The sequence below is a fragment of the Bubalus bubalis genome, chromosome 3 (assembly GCF_019923935.1).
Source record: "Bubalus bubalis isolate 160015118507 breed Murrah chromosome 3, NDDB_SH_1, whole genome shotgun sequence".
Classification (NCBI taxonomy): Eukaryota; Metazoa; Chordata; class Mammalia; order Artiodactyla; family Bovidae; genus Bubalus; species Bubalus bubalis.
The window spans coordinates 20,903,214-20,917,806 of NC_059159.1; the positions used below are offsets into that span (position 1 = coordinate 20,903,214).

The following is a 14,593-nucleotide window of genomic DNA, read 5'->3' on the forward strand; positions in this document are numbered from 1 at the left end:
GTCCGAGTTCCCAATCCAGACTGCATTCGGCAAAACAAGCGTGCTGAGCAGGGAGTTTATATGAGGGCTGGGAGCACTGGGGACACTGGAACAGGGACCTCACCCTGCGAGCTGCCTTATAAACTCCAGGGCAGGGTCTGGGGCTCTGTGCCACCCTCCCTAGGCTTAATGCTGAGATGGCACTCCCAGGCGGCTGACATGAAAGCAGCCTCATAAAAGGGTCAGCGTCATTAGGGTGATGAACCAGTTGGTACTTGGAGATCCAGAGGGGATGAAAGGCGCGGTGCGAAGACGCCCTGCGTTCCCCAGGCTTGGTTGGGCAGGGCTTCCAGGGGCCAATGAACACTAGGAAAACTGGATTCAAAGTGTCTCTTCTTGCCTTTCGCAGGAGGCGGCTGTGGACATACTCAAAGGTCAGGAAGGTATTAGTAGGGGGGGGCTCTTTATCTCCAGGGTCCTGGGTCACCGCGTCCCTACCCAACTCAGACTCCCGGAGCATCACCGGAGACGCTCTAGGATTGGAAGTTGTTATGGCAACGAAGCTCTCAGAATACTGAGGAAAGCCGAAGCCTAGAGAGGCAACACCCTCCTATACCCTCTTCGGCCCCACGGGTAAAGTGGCGCCCCCTACGCACAGGAACCGTCCTTGGCCCCCCGCCCCGGCGCGGAGACCACCCTGGACCTCCGGGGGCGGGAGGCCGCTCTGGCCCGAAGCAGAGCCTCTCGCTGGTAGAAGGGCCCGAGGGAGCCCCTCTGGGCGCAGCGCCGGTGAGCTGCTCGATGCTCCGACCGGAAGTGCTCTTCACCGCCGACCTCCCACCCGGCTCTCTGGTCCCGGCGGTAAGATGGCGGCTGCCGCGGAGTGCGATGTGGTAATGGCGGCGACCGAGCCAGAGCTGCTAGATGACGAGGAGGCGAAGAGGTAACTGGGTGGCAGGGTAGGGGAAGAGGCGAGCTTCAGCTCCATGGCTCCGGGAACCCTGTCCTTGCTGTGGTGCAACCCCTGTAGAGGCGATGCCCCGCCCTCCGAGGACCCCCCCCCCCCCCCCAATCTGAGATTGAGTCCGGATGGACCCCCTGAAGGGGCGCTCTTGGAGGTTTGCCCTCCTCTCCCGCTTCCGCCTTGCTGAGGAGCTGAAATATGGCCTTGTATCCCAAGCAGAGAGGAAGGTCGTTCTCGTCGTAGAGGCCAGATCTCTGAGGGGATCTTGGAGGTCTTTTGCGGGGTGGAGGAGGCGGCCCCGCGATAATTATGCCTTCTTACACCTCCCCCGACCCCCTCCTTCTCTTGTTAATTTCTGTGCCTTGTTGTCTATCAGCCCTTTGCATCTGCAGAGCTTTTGCTGTCCTCACCCCTTTCCTCCGTAATCGTACCCCAGCGAGCACTAGTTGGGCCCGAGGTGACTGTGTGTGTCTCCATGATTGACCTGGTGGCCCTTCGGTTACCCCAGAAGTGGAAGGTGATAGAGAAAGAAGGGTGAGGGGTTTTGTCTCATGCTGTACACGTCAAGCCCTCTCCCTCCACCCTTCCGAAGATCCTCATTTTTCCCAGGGCTGTTTTTTAAGTTAAGCAGCAAGGAGGAGGGCAGCTGCTTGGGCTGTTGGCGCTGCTGGGCAGCCGCAGTGGCTCGAGATTGCCAGTCCGGACCAGCCAAGGGAGCTGCTGAGTGAGTGGTTTTCGAGAACACTCTGGATTTTGGCTACAGCTAAGGCAGGTTATTGGAAGTGGGGCTGGAACACAGTTGTGGGTAGTCATACTTGTCCTAAATATGGAGCAGAATTAACAAAAAGCTTCTGGAAGTTTGGAGCCCTGTCTTTATCAACCACGAGTTAATTGACTACAGTTCCACAGTCTCTTTCCCACATATTTCGTATCTTTATACCAAGGCCATTCTGGCTTCAATCTGGGTGGTTTGAGGTGGTGGTTGTGGTTAGTTCATGAGATCTGAAATCAGGATTCTGAGTTTTTTGTTTTTTGTTTTTTCTTTTTCTTTTTAACTATCCATATTTGAAACATAAGTACTCAAGGAGGCAGAATGAATAGTTAACTAGCTTAAGGGTGGTTACTGCAGCCAGTTGTCTCAAGTTCCTGACTTGTTGGGAGCTGAGAACCTTGACAAAATGTAGTTTGCAGGTTAGTAGGTCCCTGGGATGGGCTATATGTAATTTAAAATGAATTCAGTATAAATTTCTGATGTAGGCACTGTCCCTAATTTGAGTTTCATGTCAAAGCCCCTATGTAAAGCAAATCTTTTTCCTTAAAAAAAATTTCAGCCTTAGAGGATATTCTATCATGCTGCTGCTGCTAAGTCACTTTAGTCGTGTCCAACTCTGTGCGACCCCATAGACGGCAGCCCACCAGGCTCCCCCTTTCCTGGGATTCTCCAGGCAAGAACACTGGAGTGGGTTGCCATTTCTTTCTCCATTGCATGAAAGTGAAAAGTGAAAGTGAAGTCACTCAGTCATGTCCGACCCTTAGTGACCCCATGGACTGCAGCCTACCAGGCTCCTCCGTCCATGTGATTTTCCAGGCAGGAGTACTGGAGTGGGGTGCCATTGCCTTCTCCATATTCTGTCATAAGAAAAGGTAAAACAGGTGATGCTGTAATGTGACCAGGTGGATAGCACCTGCCTGCTCAGTCTGACCCCACAGACTATAGCCCACCAGGCTCCTCTGTCCATGGAATTTTCCAGGCAAGAATACTGGAGTGGGTTGCCATTTCCTCCTCCAGGCAATTTTCCCGACCCAGGGATCGAAGCTGCATCTCCTGCCTTAGCAGGCAGATTCTTTACCACTGCACCGCCTGGGGGCCCCACATCACACATGCAAAAACATGATATTTGCAAGCAGTTAACAGAATAAGGAAAGGTGTTAACTTATGTTAACTGCCTTATTTCATGGAGTTCAAGATTTCATTGAGTGTAAAATACATGGTTTTAGCTACCACTAAGGAAAAAAAACACAAAAAAAGCATCTTTATGAAATAGACGTGTATGTTAAACATATAGATCTTTTTAAAACATAATAAAATATGTTTATTGTGTATCACATAAAAAAAGTCAAAAGGAAAATATAATCAAATAAGCAAAAATATCACAGTTTCACTTTCTGTCTTGTAAGACACCCTTAGGAGGGTAAATATTGGACTCTGTTAGTAAGGAAAAGCCTTGTTTACGTGTAGATTTCTAATGCTGAAAATGGAGTGGTGACTTAGAGGTTTTGGAGGAAGATGGTTTCGCATTTTTTACGTATCCTGGAGTCCTCCTGTGTAGCCACAACAGAGGGCAGGGATAGGTATGTCTCTTACAAATGCCCTTTACTACCTGACTTGGTTAGTTATTTGGCCAAGTTTGTGTTGTCTCTTGTTACAGTCATAGTCCCAGTTCACTTGGGGACAGGAGTGTTGATGGGTCTCTCTTGGTTGTTTTTGTCAAGTCCAGCAAGGAGTTCTTCCTTGTATTGTGGCCCAAGGGTAGCCTGCTTCTGAATTGTCATAGTCCCACAGAGGGCAGAGTGAGGAGCTTTCAAGAGGTTCGACCTCATGGTTGTAGCATTTTAAATGGCTGCATGTTTTATTTCCTTAGCTTTAGAGTCTCTAGAGAGAAAGAAATGGACTTCAATTTTTTTGCCTGTTCCTCTGCACAAAATTCTTTTTTCCCTCATAGCTGAGAGGCTAGAATAAAAGGTGTGTTAGTTGGCAGTCCAAAATAGATCGGGCTTCTGAATATGAGGATTATTATTTCTCTTTGCCCACCAGAACAGACAAAGCTGCTTGGGAAGCCCAGAGGACTCAATTTCTGAGGTTGTTTATTTCAGCTAATTTAAGGTCTTCTCATTTTCCTGAGAAGTTGCTGATTGTTTTACCTGATATATGAATGCCTATCTTTTTTTTTTTTTTTTAAATATATTTATTTTATTTGATTGCACTGAATCTTAGTTGAGGCATGTGGGATCTAGTTCCCTGACCAGGGATCAAACCTGGGCCCCCTGCATTGGGAGCCCAGAGTTTTAGCCACTGGACTACCAGGGAAGTCCATATGAATGCCTATCTTGAGTGCAGGCTCTCAGCTCACATTTCCTGGATTGGGGAGCAGTTTGGTCACTGTAGGTAGTCTTTATTATGGTAAAATCAAAGGATTTCAAGTTGCTTATCAAGAGAAGAAGCACTTGTGTCTCAGCATATCCCTTGGGGATCTGACTGGGCAGTGGGGTCTGGAAGACCCTACAAGAGCCATTGACTAAGGAGCAGGGCATATGTGCATGCTCAGACATGTTGGACTCTTTGCAACTCCATGGGCTGTAACCCACCAGGCTCCTCTGTCCATGAGATGTTCCAGGCAAGAATACTGGAGTGGGTTGCCATTTCCTCCTTCGGGGAATCTTCCCGACCCAGGGATCCTACGTTGGCAGGCAGATTCTTCACCACTTGAGCCGCCAGGGAGCAGGGCATCCTCACCTGATTTCCTGGGCTGATCCTCTCAGTATCTGTTTTCCTGATGGAGAAAAGCACGAACAGTCATTATGAGGCCCTTTCTTGGTACCTCGGTACTGGAAACTAGACTCTTGGAATCTCGCCTTTTATTTCTCTCTGCATATTGGTCGTGGGAAGCACTGAACTCTGGATCCGTATCCAGAAGTTGCTATTCAGTGCAGCTCCTTGGGGTGTTTTGGAGTTTGTGGCCTTAACTGTGGAGCTTGCCGGGATGCCTCTCCCCCTTCTTCCCCACTCTGTTTCAAATTCCTAGGTTTTTGTCCCCCTAAACTTTCTCTTGAAGTTCCAGGGCAGGCAGCTAGACAAAGCATGCAAGGTGAATGGGTATTGTCTCTGACCTTGAGCCCCAGTCAGAGAGAAACTGCTCTCAGCATTCAATTTCATTTTGGTATACTCTAAGTATGTGTGGTATACTCATGTGTGTCCCATGAAGAAATGGGACACGGGACAAAGAAGTCATGGTTAAGGAAGGGCTAAGCCAATGGCACCCCACTCCAGCACTCTTGCCTGGAAAATCCCATGGACGGAGAAGCCTGGTAGGCCGAAGTCCATGGGGTCGCTAAGAGTCAGACAAGAATCAGCAACTTCACTTTCACTTTTCACTTTCATGCATTGGAGAAGGAAATGGCAACCCACTCCAGTGTTCCTGCCTGGAGAATCCCAGGGACGGGGGAGCCTGGTGGGCTGCCGTCTATGGACTGAAGCGACTTAGCAACAGCAGCAGCAGCAAGCCTAGGAATACAGAATCCTGAATAACAGTAAATAATTGATTGAACCCCGATACTAACAAGTGGCAAAATTGTTAATTAATCATAGCAGGAGCACAGGTAGAGTTTGGAGGAAGGATGTCTGTGCTCCCTGCTGCTTTAATTCAGATCCACATATTAACTGAAGCCAGGTAAATTGAGCAGTTTTAATAAAATGTTGGCCCAAGTGAGTGGCAGTTGCTCTGCTGTCTAGTTCATTCCCAACGACCAGAACTCTGATTGGCTTAAAGCCCAGACTTACTGTACATTCCAACCAATCAGGGATTGGTTTAGTCATTGAAGCTAGTAGTTTTAAGTTTTTAAAATCTGCCTACTAGGCACTTGCCTTTGCTTTCTTTCTCTAGGTCTTTAAGAGATTGGAGAACAATGGTCGGTGGCTGCCTAGGTGCCTTGTGGTCTGATGCAAAGTCCCTCTGAGAGCCCATTTCTCCCTTACTTCACTAATGTTGGTCCCCTTTCTCCTGTGCTGAGTGATGTGGAAGTTACTTAGAGGTCGTTCCAGGTATTCTTTTAAACTGTCTTAATTTCAGCAGTAAGAACAGGATTCAGCATGCAAGTTATTCCAGTAGTCTGTTCATTTTATTGGATTGACAGTTTTTTACTTCCCCATGCAAGGTCCAAACAGCAGTTTCTGTGTTTTAGCCCACCATGGCAGGGATATAAGTGATTGCCACTTTTGAGAATGGTAATATGAGCAGGAATATTTGACTTTCAAAGTCTGATTCTGAGACCTAATTTTCTATTGGCATATGACTTTGTGTGGGGAGGCCAGATTATCCGATAAGCGAAGTGTTAACTGTCTCTTCTCATTCTAATATTAGGCTTCTGGGGAGGGTGTCTGAGACAAGCAGGACCTTGTCTTATTGCTGTTGCTGTCCTGAGAATTCTTTCTCAGGTAGTTTGCTCTGAGACCATCAACTATCTGATGAACTCAAGAACCGAGAAAACTTGGGAAGCAAAATAACAGTTGGCAATGTTGATGCCTGACTACGGTTCCCATCTCCACTCCCCCCCACCCCCCTCACACATACACATACACACATAAAAACAACTTGGAAAGCAGCCTTTTTCTTAACTGTAGTTCCTTAGTTCTAGACTTTTTGGCCACATCGCACAGCTAGGATCGCAGGGATCCTAGTTCTCTGTTTGGGGATCAGACCCAGGCCCTCCGTAGTGAAAGTGTGGAGTCCTAACCAGGGAATTCCCCAGTTCTTGATTTTTGATGCATGATAGTGTACCCATGAGGGTAGTGGGAGATGTCACAGAATGGGAAACCAAGGGATAGAAAATGATAGATTCGGGGAGATATTTTGAAAACAAGTCTCTGGCTAATGCTGAAAAGCCAGTGGCTGGTGTCCTCAGAGTAGCTTCTACCAAGCTTACTTCTCAGAAACAGCCTTATGGTTGGGTCTCCTGTTCCCAGGGGTAAATGGAGGTTAAGTAGATACCACAGATTGTGACATCCCATTGAAGGAACTAGCATAAGTATTTAACGAAGTTGAGTTCACTATTTCTTTGAGAATATCCTTCTGCCTTCAGTGATGGAATTTCTGTCCAGACTGACTGATTCCTTGCTTCCTCTTTTTCCCCATTGAGTAGGAGACCACATAGCCGGCTCCGGTGCATTGGCTGGTGTCCTTCCCTGCTTGAGCAGTAGAGAGCGCTGTTGCCTTGTGTAGTCTGTGTCTCTGTCTGCCCTTGGCACCTCTTGGTCTCTTCTGGCTCTGCCCCTGTTGAGACTCCCGCGAGTGTCCAGACAGAGGACAATTTGAACTGGTATATTTTCTTCATCTCCATTTCCTTCTCTTTTCTGGGGGAGGGCGGATGTTTTAACTGGGCTTTTAAGTGAAAGCAGACACTTTCTAGTCTACAGAAGATTGGGGAAAAGAAGCTGGGTAGCCCAACCCTTCACCCCACTCTAGTACTCTTGCCTGGAAAATCCACGGACAGAGGAGCCTGGTAGGCTGCAGTCCATGGGGTCGCTAAGAGTCGGACACGACTGAGCAACTTCACTTTCACGTATGGGAGAAGGAAATGGCAACGCACTCCAGTGTTCTTGCCTGGAGAATCCCAGGGATGGGGGAGCCTGGTGGGCTGCCGTCTGTGGGGTCGCACAGAGTCGGACATGACTGAAGCGACTTAGTAGCAGCAGCAGCAGCCCGCCCTTACCAACATGTAGCAGCTGGATAGAGACCACGTTCTGTTTTCTCTGGACCTTTATGAGGCCTTTGTTTGCAATCAGTATGCAGCACTTTGCATTTCGCAAACACTGTTATCTGTGGAATCGTGTTGTTGTTTAGTTGCTAAGTCACGTCCAACTCTTTGTGACCCCTTGGACTGTAGCCCGCCAGGCTCCTCTGTCCATGATATTTGTTCCAGGTCATGTGTAACTTCCACCTATTCATGTGAAACTTAAATTGTTAGGTTAGAGGACTAAACAGAAAGAAATCGAATAATATGCATTTGGTAAGTTGGAGTGAAACGCTTCTGGCTCCTGTTACTTTGCTCTCCATGAAGGTCAGAGAGAGTACACATGACCCAGCCCCTGTGGCATGCCTTTGGGACAAGAGGTTCATACTGTGGGAAGGAAGAAGGAATTTCTACTCTGAAACTGGCCAAGAGCCTGTAAATTCTGAAGGATGGAGGGCATTTCTAGATCAACGGGCAACTAGTAAATTTGATTGAACAAAAGACATGGGTGCAACAATCGTAGAGTAAGGGTGACGTTTTGGAAGTACTGAATACAGTACAAGTGGATAAAGGATGTTTGACTCATTGACAGTGTAAAGTATTATTATTAAAAGTCTGAAGGTAAAGAAAGGAAAGATAGCTTTTTCTATAAAGTTATTCCTGCCAGTAAAATAGTCTCCAGGTCAGAGGCCCCTAACACTCCTTTGCTCTAACAAGAAATCATTTTGTCCTGAGTTGTAATTTTAGCAAAGCTAGATTTTTCTTCCACTTCTGAAGTAGCATCGGGAAAGCACAAAGAAAAAAAAAACCTCATTCAAGCTGCTATATATGTTTTGATTTAAACTGTTATGAATGGCTGTTGGAAGAACTGAACTTTATGAAAAATCTATTCTAGCCCAATACTTGAAATAAGAGCACAGTGGTTCACCCACCACCCCCTCACTTTAATCATTCAGAAATCTAATCAATCAGTATTGCCTCAGTTGCAAATGTAGAATAGTGAAGTCTTTATTTTTCATGCACTGGGGTAAAATATATCTAAAAATGGCATATTACAAATATACCTGTGAAGTAATTCCAGAGAGAACCCAGTAATGTTGAGACATTTAAAAAACAAAAACAAACTACTTGCCAGTGAATCCTGCCTTAAGTGAGAGCTGAGTAAAGTTTCTAAATACTTGTTTCATTTCTAGAAGTTAGACTAGTTGGCCTAAGGCAAAGGTATTGTTTGTGTTCAGTGTGGAAGTATTTAGAGAGAAAATTGAAGTTTTTATAGAGCATCTAACTTGGGACACATTATATTTCAGCTTTGGTGTTTTAATGTGTTTTTAATTTAGCTGAGTTGTAAATGTGCAAAGTTGGCTGTGATCATAGCCCAAGTTGTCTGATTTGATCACATGATGCTGAGCCCTGCTAAGACCTGTGTGATACCAAATGATTCCCTTGGCAGGGTTTGTTGGTGTAATTAGCATCTGTGGTAAATGAGTGCTAAATTAGAGAATGGAACCGCATGATCAGAGGATGTACAGATTTTTAGTGCACATGTAGTGTTAGAAGCGGAGAAGGCAATGGCACCCCACTCCAGTACTCTTGCCTGGAAAATCCCATGGATGGAGGAGCCTGGTGGGCTGCAGTCCATGGGGTCGCTAAGAGTCGGACACGACTGAGCAACTTCACTTTCATTTTTCACTTTCATGCATTGGAGAAGGAAATGGCAACCCAGTCCAGTGTTCTTGCCTGAAGAATCCCAGGGATGGGGGAGCCTGGTGGGCTGCCGTCTGTGGGGTCACACAGAGTCGGACATGACTGAAGCGACTTAGCAGCAGCAGCAGTGTTAGAAGAGCAGGTTTTCATGCTGCAGCTTTCTGATTGATGAAGTTATTTCTGAAAAGTAAAGAAATGCACTTTAAAGTAGCAAAGCAGAACAAGAGTGGAGTGTCTTCTCCTTACCTTTGTCTGTGGAGGGAAGGCAGCCTGGCCCTTTGGCACTGATCCTGCTGTGGGACACCTTCCCATCATACATCCAAAGAGAGCAGAGTTTTTGGAAAACCTTTCGGTAGCTGTATTCACAGGGATTTGATGCTGACTATTAAAGTGAAAGGTCTGGTCTGATGGAGGTAGTCATTCCCCGCATCTCTTAGTGAATCAGAGAAGTGACACTTACTCTGCCTGGAGTTGATCCAGGGATTGGGTGTGGAACTGGATAAATTAGTTTTAACCCCAAAACCTTGCCACTAACAGGATCTAGTTGGGGAAAACTTAAGACTGGAAGATTTAGGAGACCTGTGCAGCCCCCTTGGGTGCCTCACAAGCTCTTCCTCTATTGGAAGACACACGATATTGGGTCCTCATTGGAAATGTTTTGAAAATTTGAAAATGCACTAGAAATACAGTGTAGATGTTAATAGTGACATCGGGTCAGCTGTGACCAAGTCTGTATTTTGATGTGGTATTGTATTTCAGGGTTTAGTCTGAATTTTATTTTGCAGCCATAAAAATAATATGTAGTTTAATGTAGTCCCTTTTGAATCTGTTCCTTTTTTAACCTGATCCAGGTGAACCCAATTAATCCTAATTCTTCATTTTTTAGTACTGATGTGTTTCAGTTAGGTACATGTAACTTCACTTGGTTCTCAAATTAATTGACTGGCAGTTGAGTGGAGTGACAGATGCCATGGCCAGATTGCCCTCAGTTCCATTGTTAACCAGCTCTCCTCCTTTTCCAGTCCTGTGCCTTTGACATCTCATCCTTCAGTCCCTTGGCTGTAAGGGCAACTTGAACAAGCTTCAGCCCTTTCTCAGACTCCCAGGCAGGACTTGAATGGATTTGACCCTGGAATTGTTCCTGATGCGGCCTTGTTCAGTTCTTGCTGCTGCCATGCTGGATTCCAAAGATCCACTCTTTCCTTGGCTGGTCTCGCGGGGTCAGGCCCATTGGTCAGGGCTCATCGTGTATTTGGTGGGGAGGTTCACAGTGAAGGAGGGACTCTGCTTTGGTTGTTGGACCTGGAGGCAAAAAATAAGCATTCAGTTTAAAAGCACTAAGTGCCCATTGTTTAGGCAGCTGTTAATCAACCATGTTTCTATGAAAATAAGTCCTTTTCATGAGGCAGTTGTGTGGGAATAGCTAATTCTGGCCTGATGCTGTGCAGTGTGAGGTTAAAAACATGGTAACTTGTCACAACACAGTTCTTCTTGTTCTTTCTGCTGTGGGCTGACTCTACATTACTCGCTTTGTTTGCTCTAGAATGGAATCTACTCACCATTTACTAAAATGAAATGCATTTCTTGGGGGAGGCAAAGTCCAGTTCACTAGGTCATGCATCTTAAAGGGAAAGAAGCCCTGCTGTCTCTGTGACTAATTGTTAGGAGTGTCATTTGGCTCATTTAAATCCAGGTTGCCTGTCTGGAGTTGGATTTTATACGCTGGGGCTATTTTGTGTCTTAGTTGAAAGAAATTAATATTCACTGTTCTTAGCATTACAGATTAATTTTTAAAGTCTCAGGCAATAGGTAGAGGTGAGTATTAGAGAGAGCTCAGTATAGTAGATAGGGTACAGCTCAGCTTCGGGATCTGACAGGTGTGGGTCAACACTCTGACCTCCAGCCAGTTTTTAACCTCAAAGCCTTAATTTCCTCCTTTGAAACATGGGAATAATGAAACTCACCTGATAAGATAATGTATGGAAAGTACCTGGCCTCAGTAATGATTACTGATTTTCCACAGAAGTCATCTTTTGAATCTTGGATAGAAAGCCAGTGCTGAACTTACGGCCTCCTTCTCTTTCAGGAAAGAAAGGGCACTTCTCTGTAGCTCTCCAGATTGTTCCGTCTTTGACTAACAAGCTTTTTACACTGACACAGCATGTATCTGAGTGCCCAGCTGCCTTTAGTTTTCCTCAGGAATTTGTGTGGTCTTAGCCACTGGCTGACTGAAGAGAAGGCTAGGTCTTCTCAGGTACAGTTTGGGCCTAATGCTTCTTTTGCATTTTCTCTTCCCATTTCTTCATAGTGGTTTGACTCAACTTGTGACATCCAGTGTTGGAGAAGTCCTTTCTTCAGTCTTTTGGCATGTCTGTTCTTTTTTCTTTAATATTTATTTTTATTTATTTATTTGGCTGCACAGGGTCTTAGTTGTAATATGTGGGATATAGTTCCCATTTGGGGATCAAACCCAGGGCCCCAGCACTGAGAGCTCAGAGTCCTAGCCACTGGACCACCAGGGAAGTCCCTGGCATGTCTGCTCTTAAAGGATAGGCTCTTCATCATTTTTATAGTGCCTGGCTTAATTTACAGTTACAGTATGGTGTTCACCATGTAGAAAGATTGTGCTTGGTCTTATAAGTCTTGCACTTGGGGGATCCTCCTTGAGAACTTTTAATAGCAGATGGCCTCTTTATGGCACTGTAACAATTGATATAATAAAATTATTCAAATCCATCACAGATCAAATCTGTCAACATTTATAGGTCATTTTCCTTTTCTTTTTCTTTTTTCTGAGTTCTTTTTTTTTTTTTTCCCTTAGTTACCCGACCAGGCATTGAACCTGGGTCCCTGCAGTGAAAGCGCCAAATCCTAACCACTGGACTGCCAAGGAAGTCCCCCATTTTGCCTCTCCTTTCTGCTAGCAGACCTTTCGTGTTAGTGGGTCTTGCCAGGGCAGTGATGGAAAAAACTGGAAAGGGAGATCGCCTCAATAAAAGGTGGCTTTACTAGTTTATAGTTGAAAATACATAAGTAAATAAAATCACAAATCTCCCAGGTGCCACAGTGCACAGAATCAAGCTGTAAACTTCTTGTACCATCACTAAGGTTAAGAACTGTACTTTCATCTTCACTTCAGGCAGGCCTTGAACTGGGCTCTTAGCATGTGTTAAAGAAAGAAAAAGGAAAAAAGAAATTTCGTTACTCTTTCTTATAACAGAAATGCCCAGATATTTAGTTATGTTACAGTAGTTATTTTGGTAAAGAATTATCATTGTCATTCAGGTTGGTCATTAGGGTGATTAATCAGAGTGATTTTGGGTATCTCTGATATAGGTTACAAGTTTGTTCTTTGAGATATTGTTGGTCATATCTGATTTGATTTTAGTTTTTTTGTCAAAATTATAATTCCCCATTATGTATCATTGTCTTTTTGAAAGTATAGTTTGTCTCATGGCACAGCTTCAAAAATTGGATCTTGGAGTAGGGCAGAATTTTTTATATTACCCATTGGGTGTTACGCAGGGTACTAGAGGGATGGTCAAGGGAGCAGTAAGCATCCACATAGATGTGACAGAGAGACTTCCAGTAGGCGGGTCCCTCTTAGAGTATGACTCTGGAAGCCGATATTTTGTATGTCTCCGTCACCCAAGTTCTTGGTGTCTCCTGTCACTCAGCTCTGTCCTCCATCTTAAACACCAATATGCTATGCTTTTAACATCTTTGTCACCTGCTTTGCTGTTTGTCCTTCCGGTGACCAATGCATGAGCCAGTTTTCGAAAGAATAAATCATCAAAATTCCAAGGATATGACTCATTTCACATTGAGAAATAAGTTACCCCTGAAAGGAATTACCTATAACTGATTTTGTCAGTTTGCTAAAGAGGCAGAAGTTGTGACACAGTGGAAAGGACATAAATATAAAAATTTCATCCCTGTGAGAGAGTGTCTATAAGTTGGTGTCTGTCCTAAGGGAATGATTAAAGATAGGGATAGTGAGAAGGGAGGTCAGGCAGCATGGGAGAGTTTTCTTGATTTAGTTTGAATGTGTCAAAGTGACCAAAAAATATAGCATCCAAAAAACTCAGATTCTTTCATTCAGTTCAGTTCAGTTGCTCAGTCGTGTCCAACTCTTTGCAACCCCATGAATTGTAGCACGCCAGGCCTCCCTGTCCATCACCAACTCCTGGAGTTCACTCAGACTCAGTGATGCCATCCAGCCATCTCATCCTCTGTCGTCCCCTTCTCCTCCTGCCCCCAATCCCTCCCAGCATCAGAGTCTTTTCCAATGAGTCAACTCTTCGCGTGAGGTGGCCAAAGTACTGGAGTTTCAGCTTCAGCATCATTCCTTCCAAAGAAATCCCAGGGCTGATCTCCTTCAGAATGGACTGGTTGGATCTCCTTGCAGTCCAAGGGACTCTCAAGAGTCTTCTCCAACACCACAGTTCAAAAGCATCAATTCTTCGGTGCTCAGCCTTCTTCACAGTGCAACTCTCACATCCATACATGACCACAGGAAAAACCATAGCCTTGCCTAGACAGACCTTTGTTGGCAAAGTAATGTCTCTGCTTTTGAATATGCTATCTAGGTTGGTCATAAGTTTCCTTCCAAGGAGTAAGTGTCTTTTAATTTCATGGCTGCAGTCACCATCTGCAGTGATTTTGGAGCCCCCCAAAATAAAGTCTGACAGACACTGTTTCCCCATATATTTCCCATGAAGTGATGGGACCAGATGCCATGACCTTAGTTTTCTGAATGTTGAGCTTTAAGCCAACTTTTTCACTCTCCACTTTCACTTTCATCAAGAGGCTTTTTAGTTCTTCTTCACTTTCTGCCATAAGGGTGGTATCATCTGCATATCTGAGGTTATTGAGATTTCTCCCGGCAATCTTGATTCCAGCTTGTGTTTCTTCCAGTCCAGCGTTTCTCATGATGTACTCTGCATATAAGTTAAATAAGCAGGGTGACAATATACAGCCTTGACGTACTCCTTTTCCTGTTTGGAACCAGTCTGTTGTTCCATGTCCAGTTCTAACTGTTGCTTCCTGACCTGCATATAGGTTTCTCAAGAGGCAGGTCAGGTGGTCTGGTATTCCCATCTCTTGAAGAATTTTCCACAGTGTGTTGTGATCCACACAGTCAAAGGCTTTGGCATAGTCAATAAAGCAGAAATAGATGTATTTCTGGAACTCTCTGGCTTTTTCCATGATCCAGCGGATGTTGGCCATTTGATCTCTGGTTCCTCTGCCTTTTCTAAAACCAGCTTGACCATCAGGAAGTTCACGGTTCACGTATTGTGAAGCCTGGCTTGGAGGATTTTGAGCATTACACTACTAGCATGTGCTGCTGCTGCTGAGTCGCTTCAGTCGTGTCCGACTCTGTGACCCCGTAGACGGCAGCCCACCAGGATGTCCCGTCCCTGGGATGCTCCAGGCAAG

The 14,593-nt window shown here is 45.3% G+C and overlaps 1 protein-coding gene across 2 annotated transcripts in view; it reads left to right on the top strand.

Annotated features, from left to right (window-relative positions):
• Positions 1 to 486: 486 nt before the first annotated feature.
• Positions 487 to 14,593, top strand: part of DNAJC7 (DnaJ heat shock protein family (Hsp40) member C7) — a 30,820-nt gene continuing 16,713 nt past the window's right edge. Inside the window, exon 1 of one of the 2 annotated variants that reach the window (XR_006549454.2) lies at positions 487 to 922. Coding sequence is in view for 1 of the 2 variants with exons in the window: in XM_006055765.4 (XP_006055827.2) it covers positions 846 to 922 (77 nt within the window). In the remaining variant the exon portion in view is untranslated. The remainder of the gene's footprint in view (positions 923 to 14,593) is intronic. The other variant, XM_006055765.4, reaches the window with a different exon arrangement.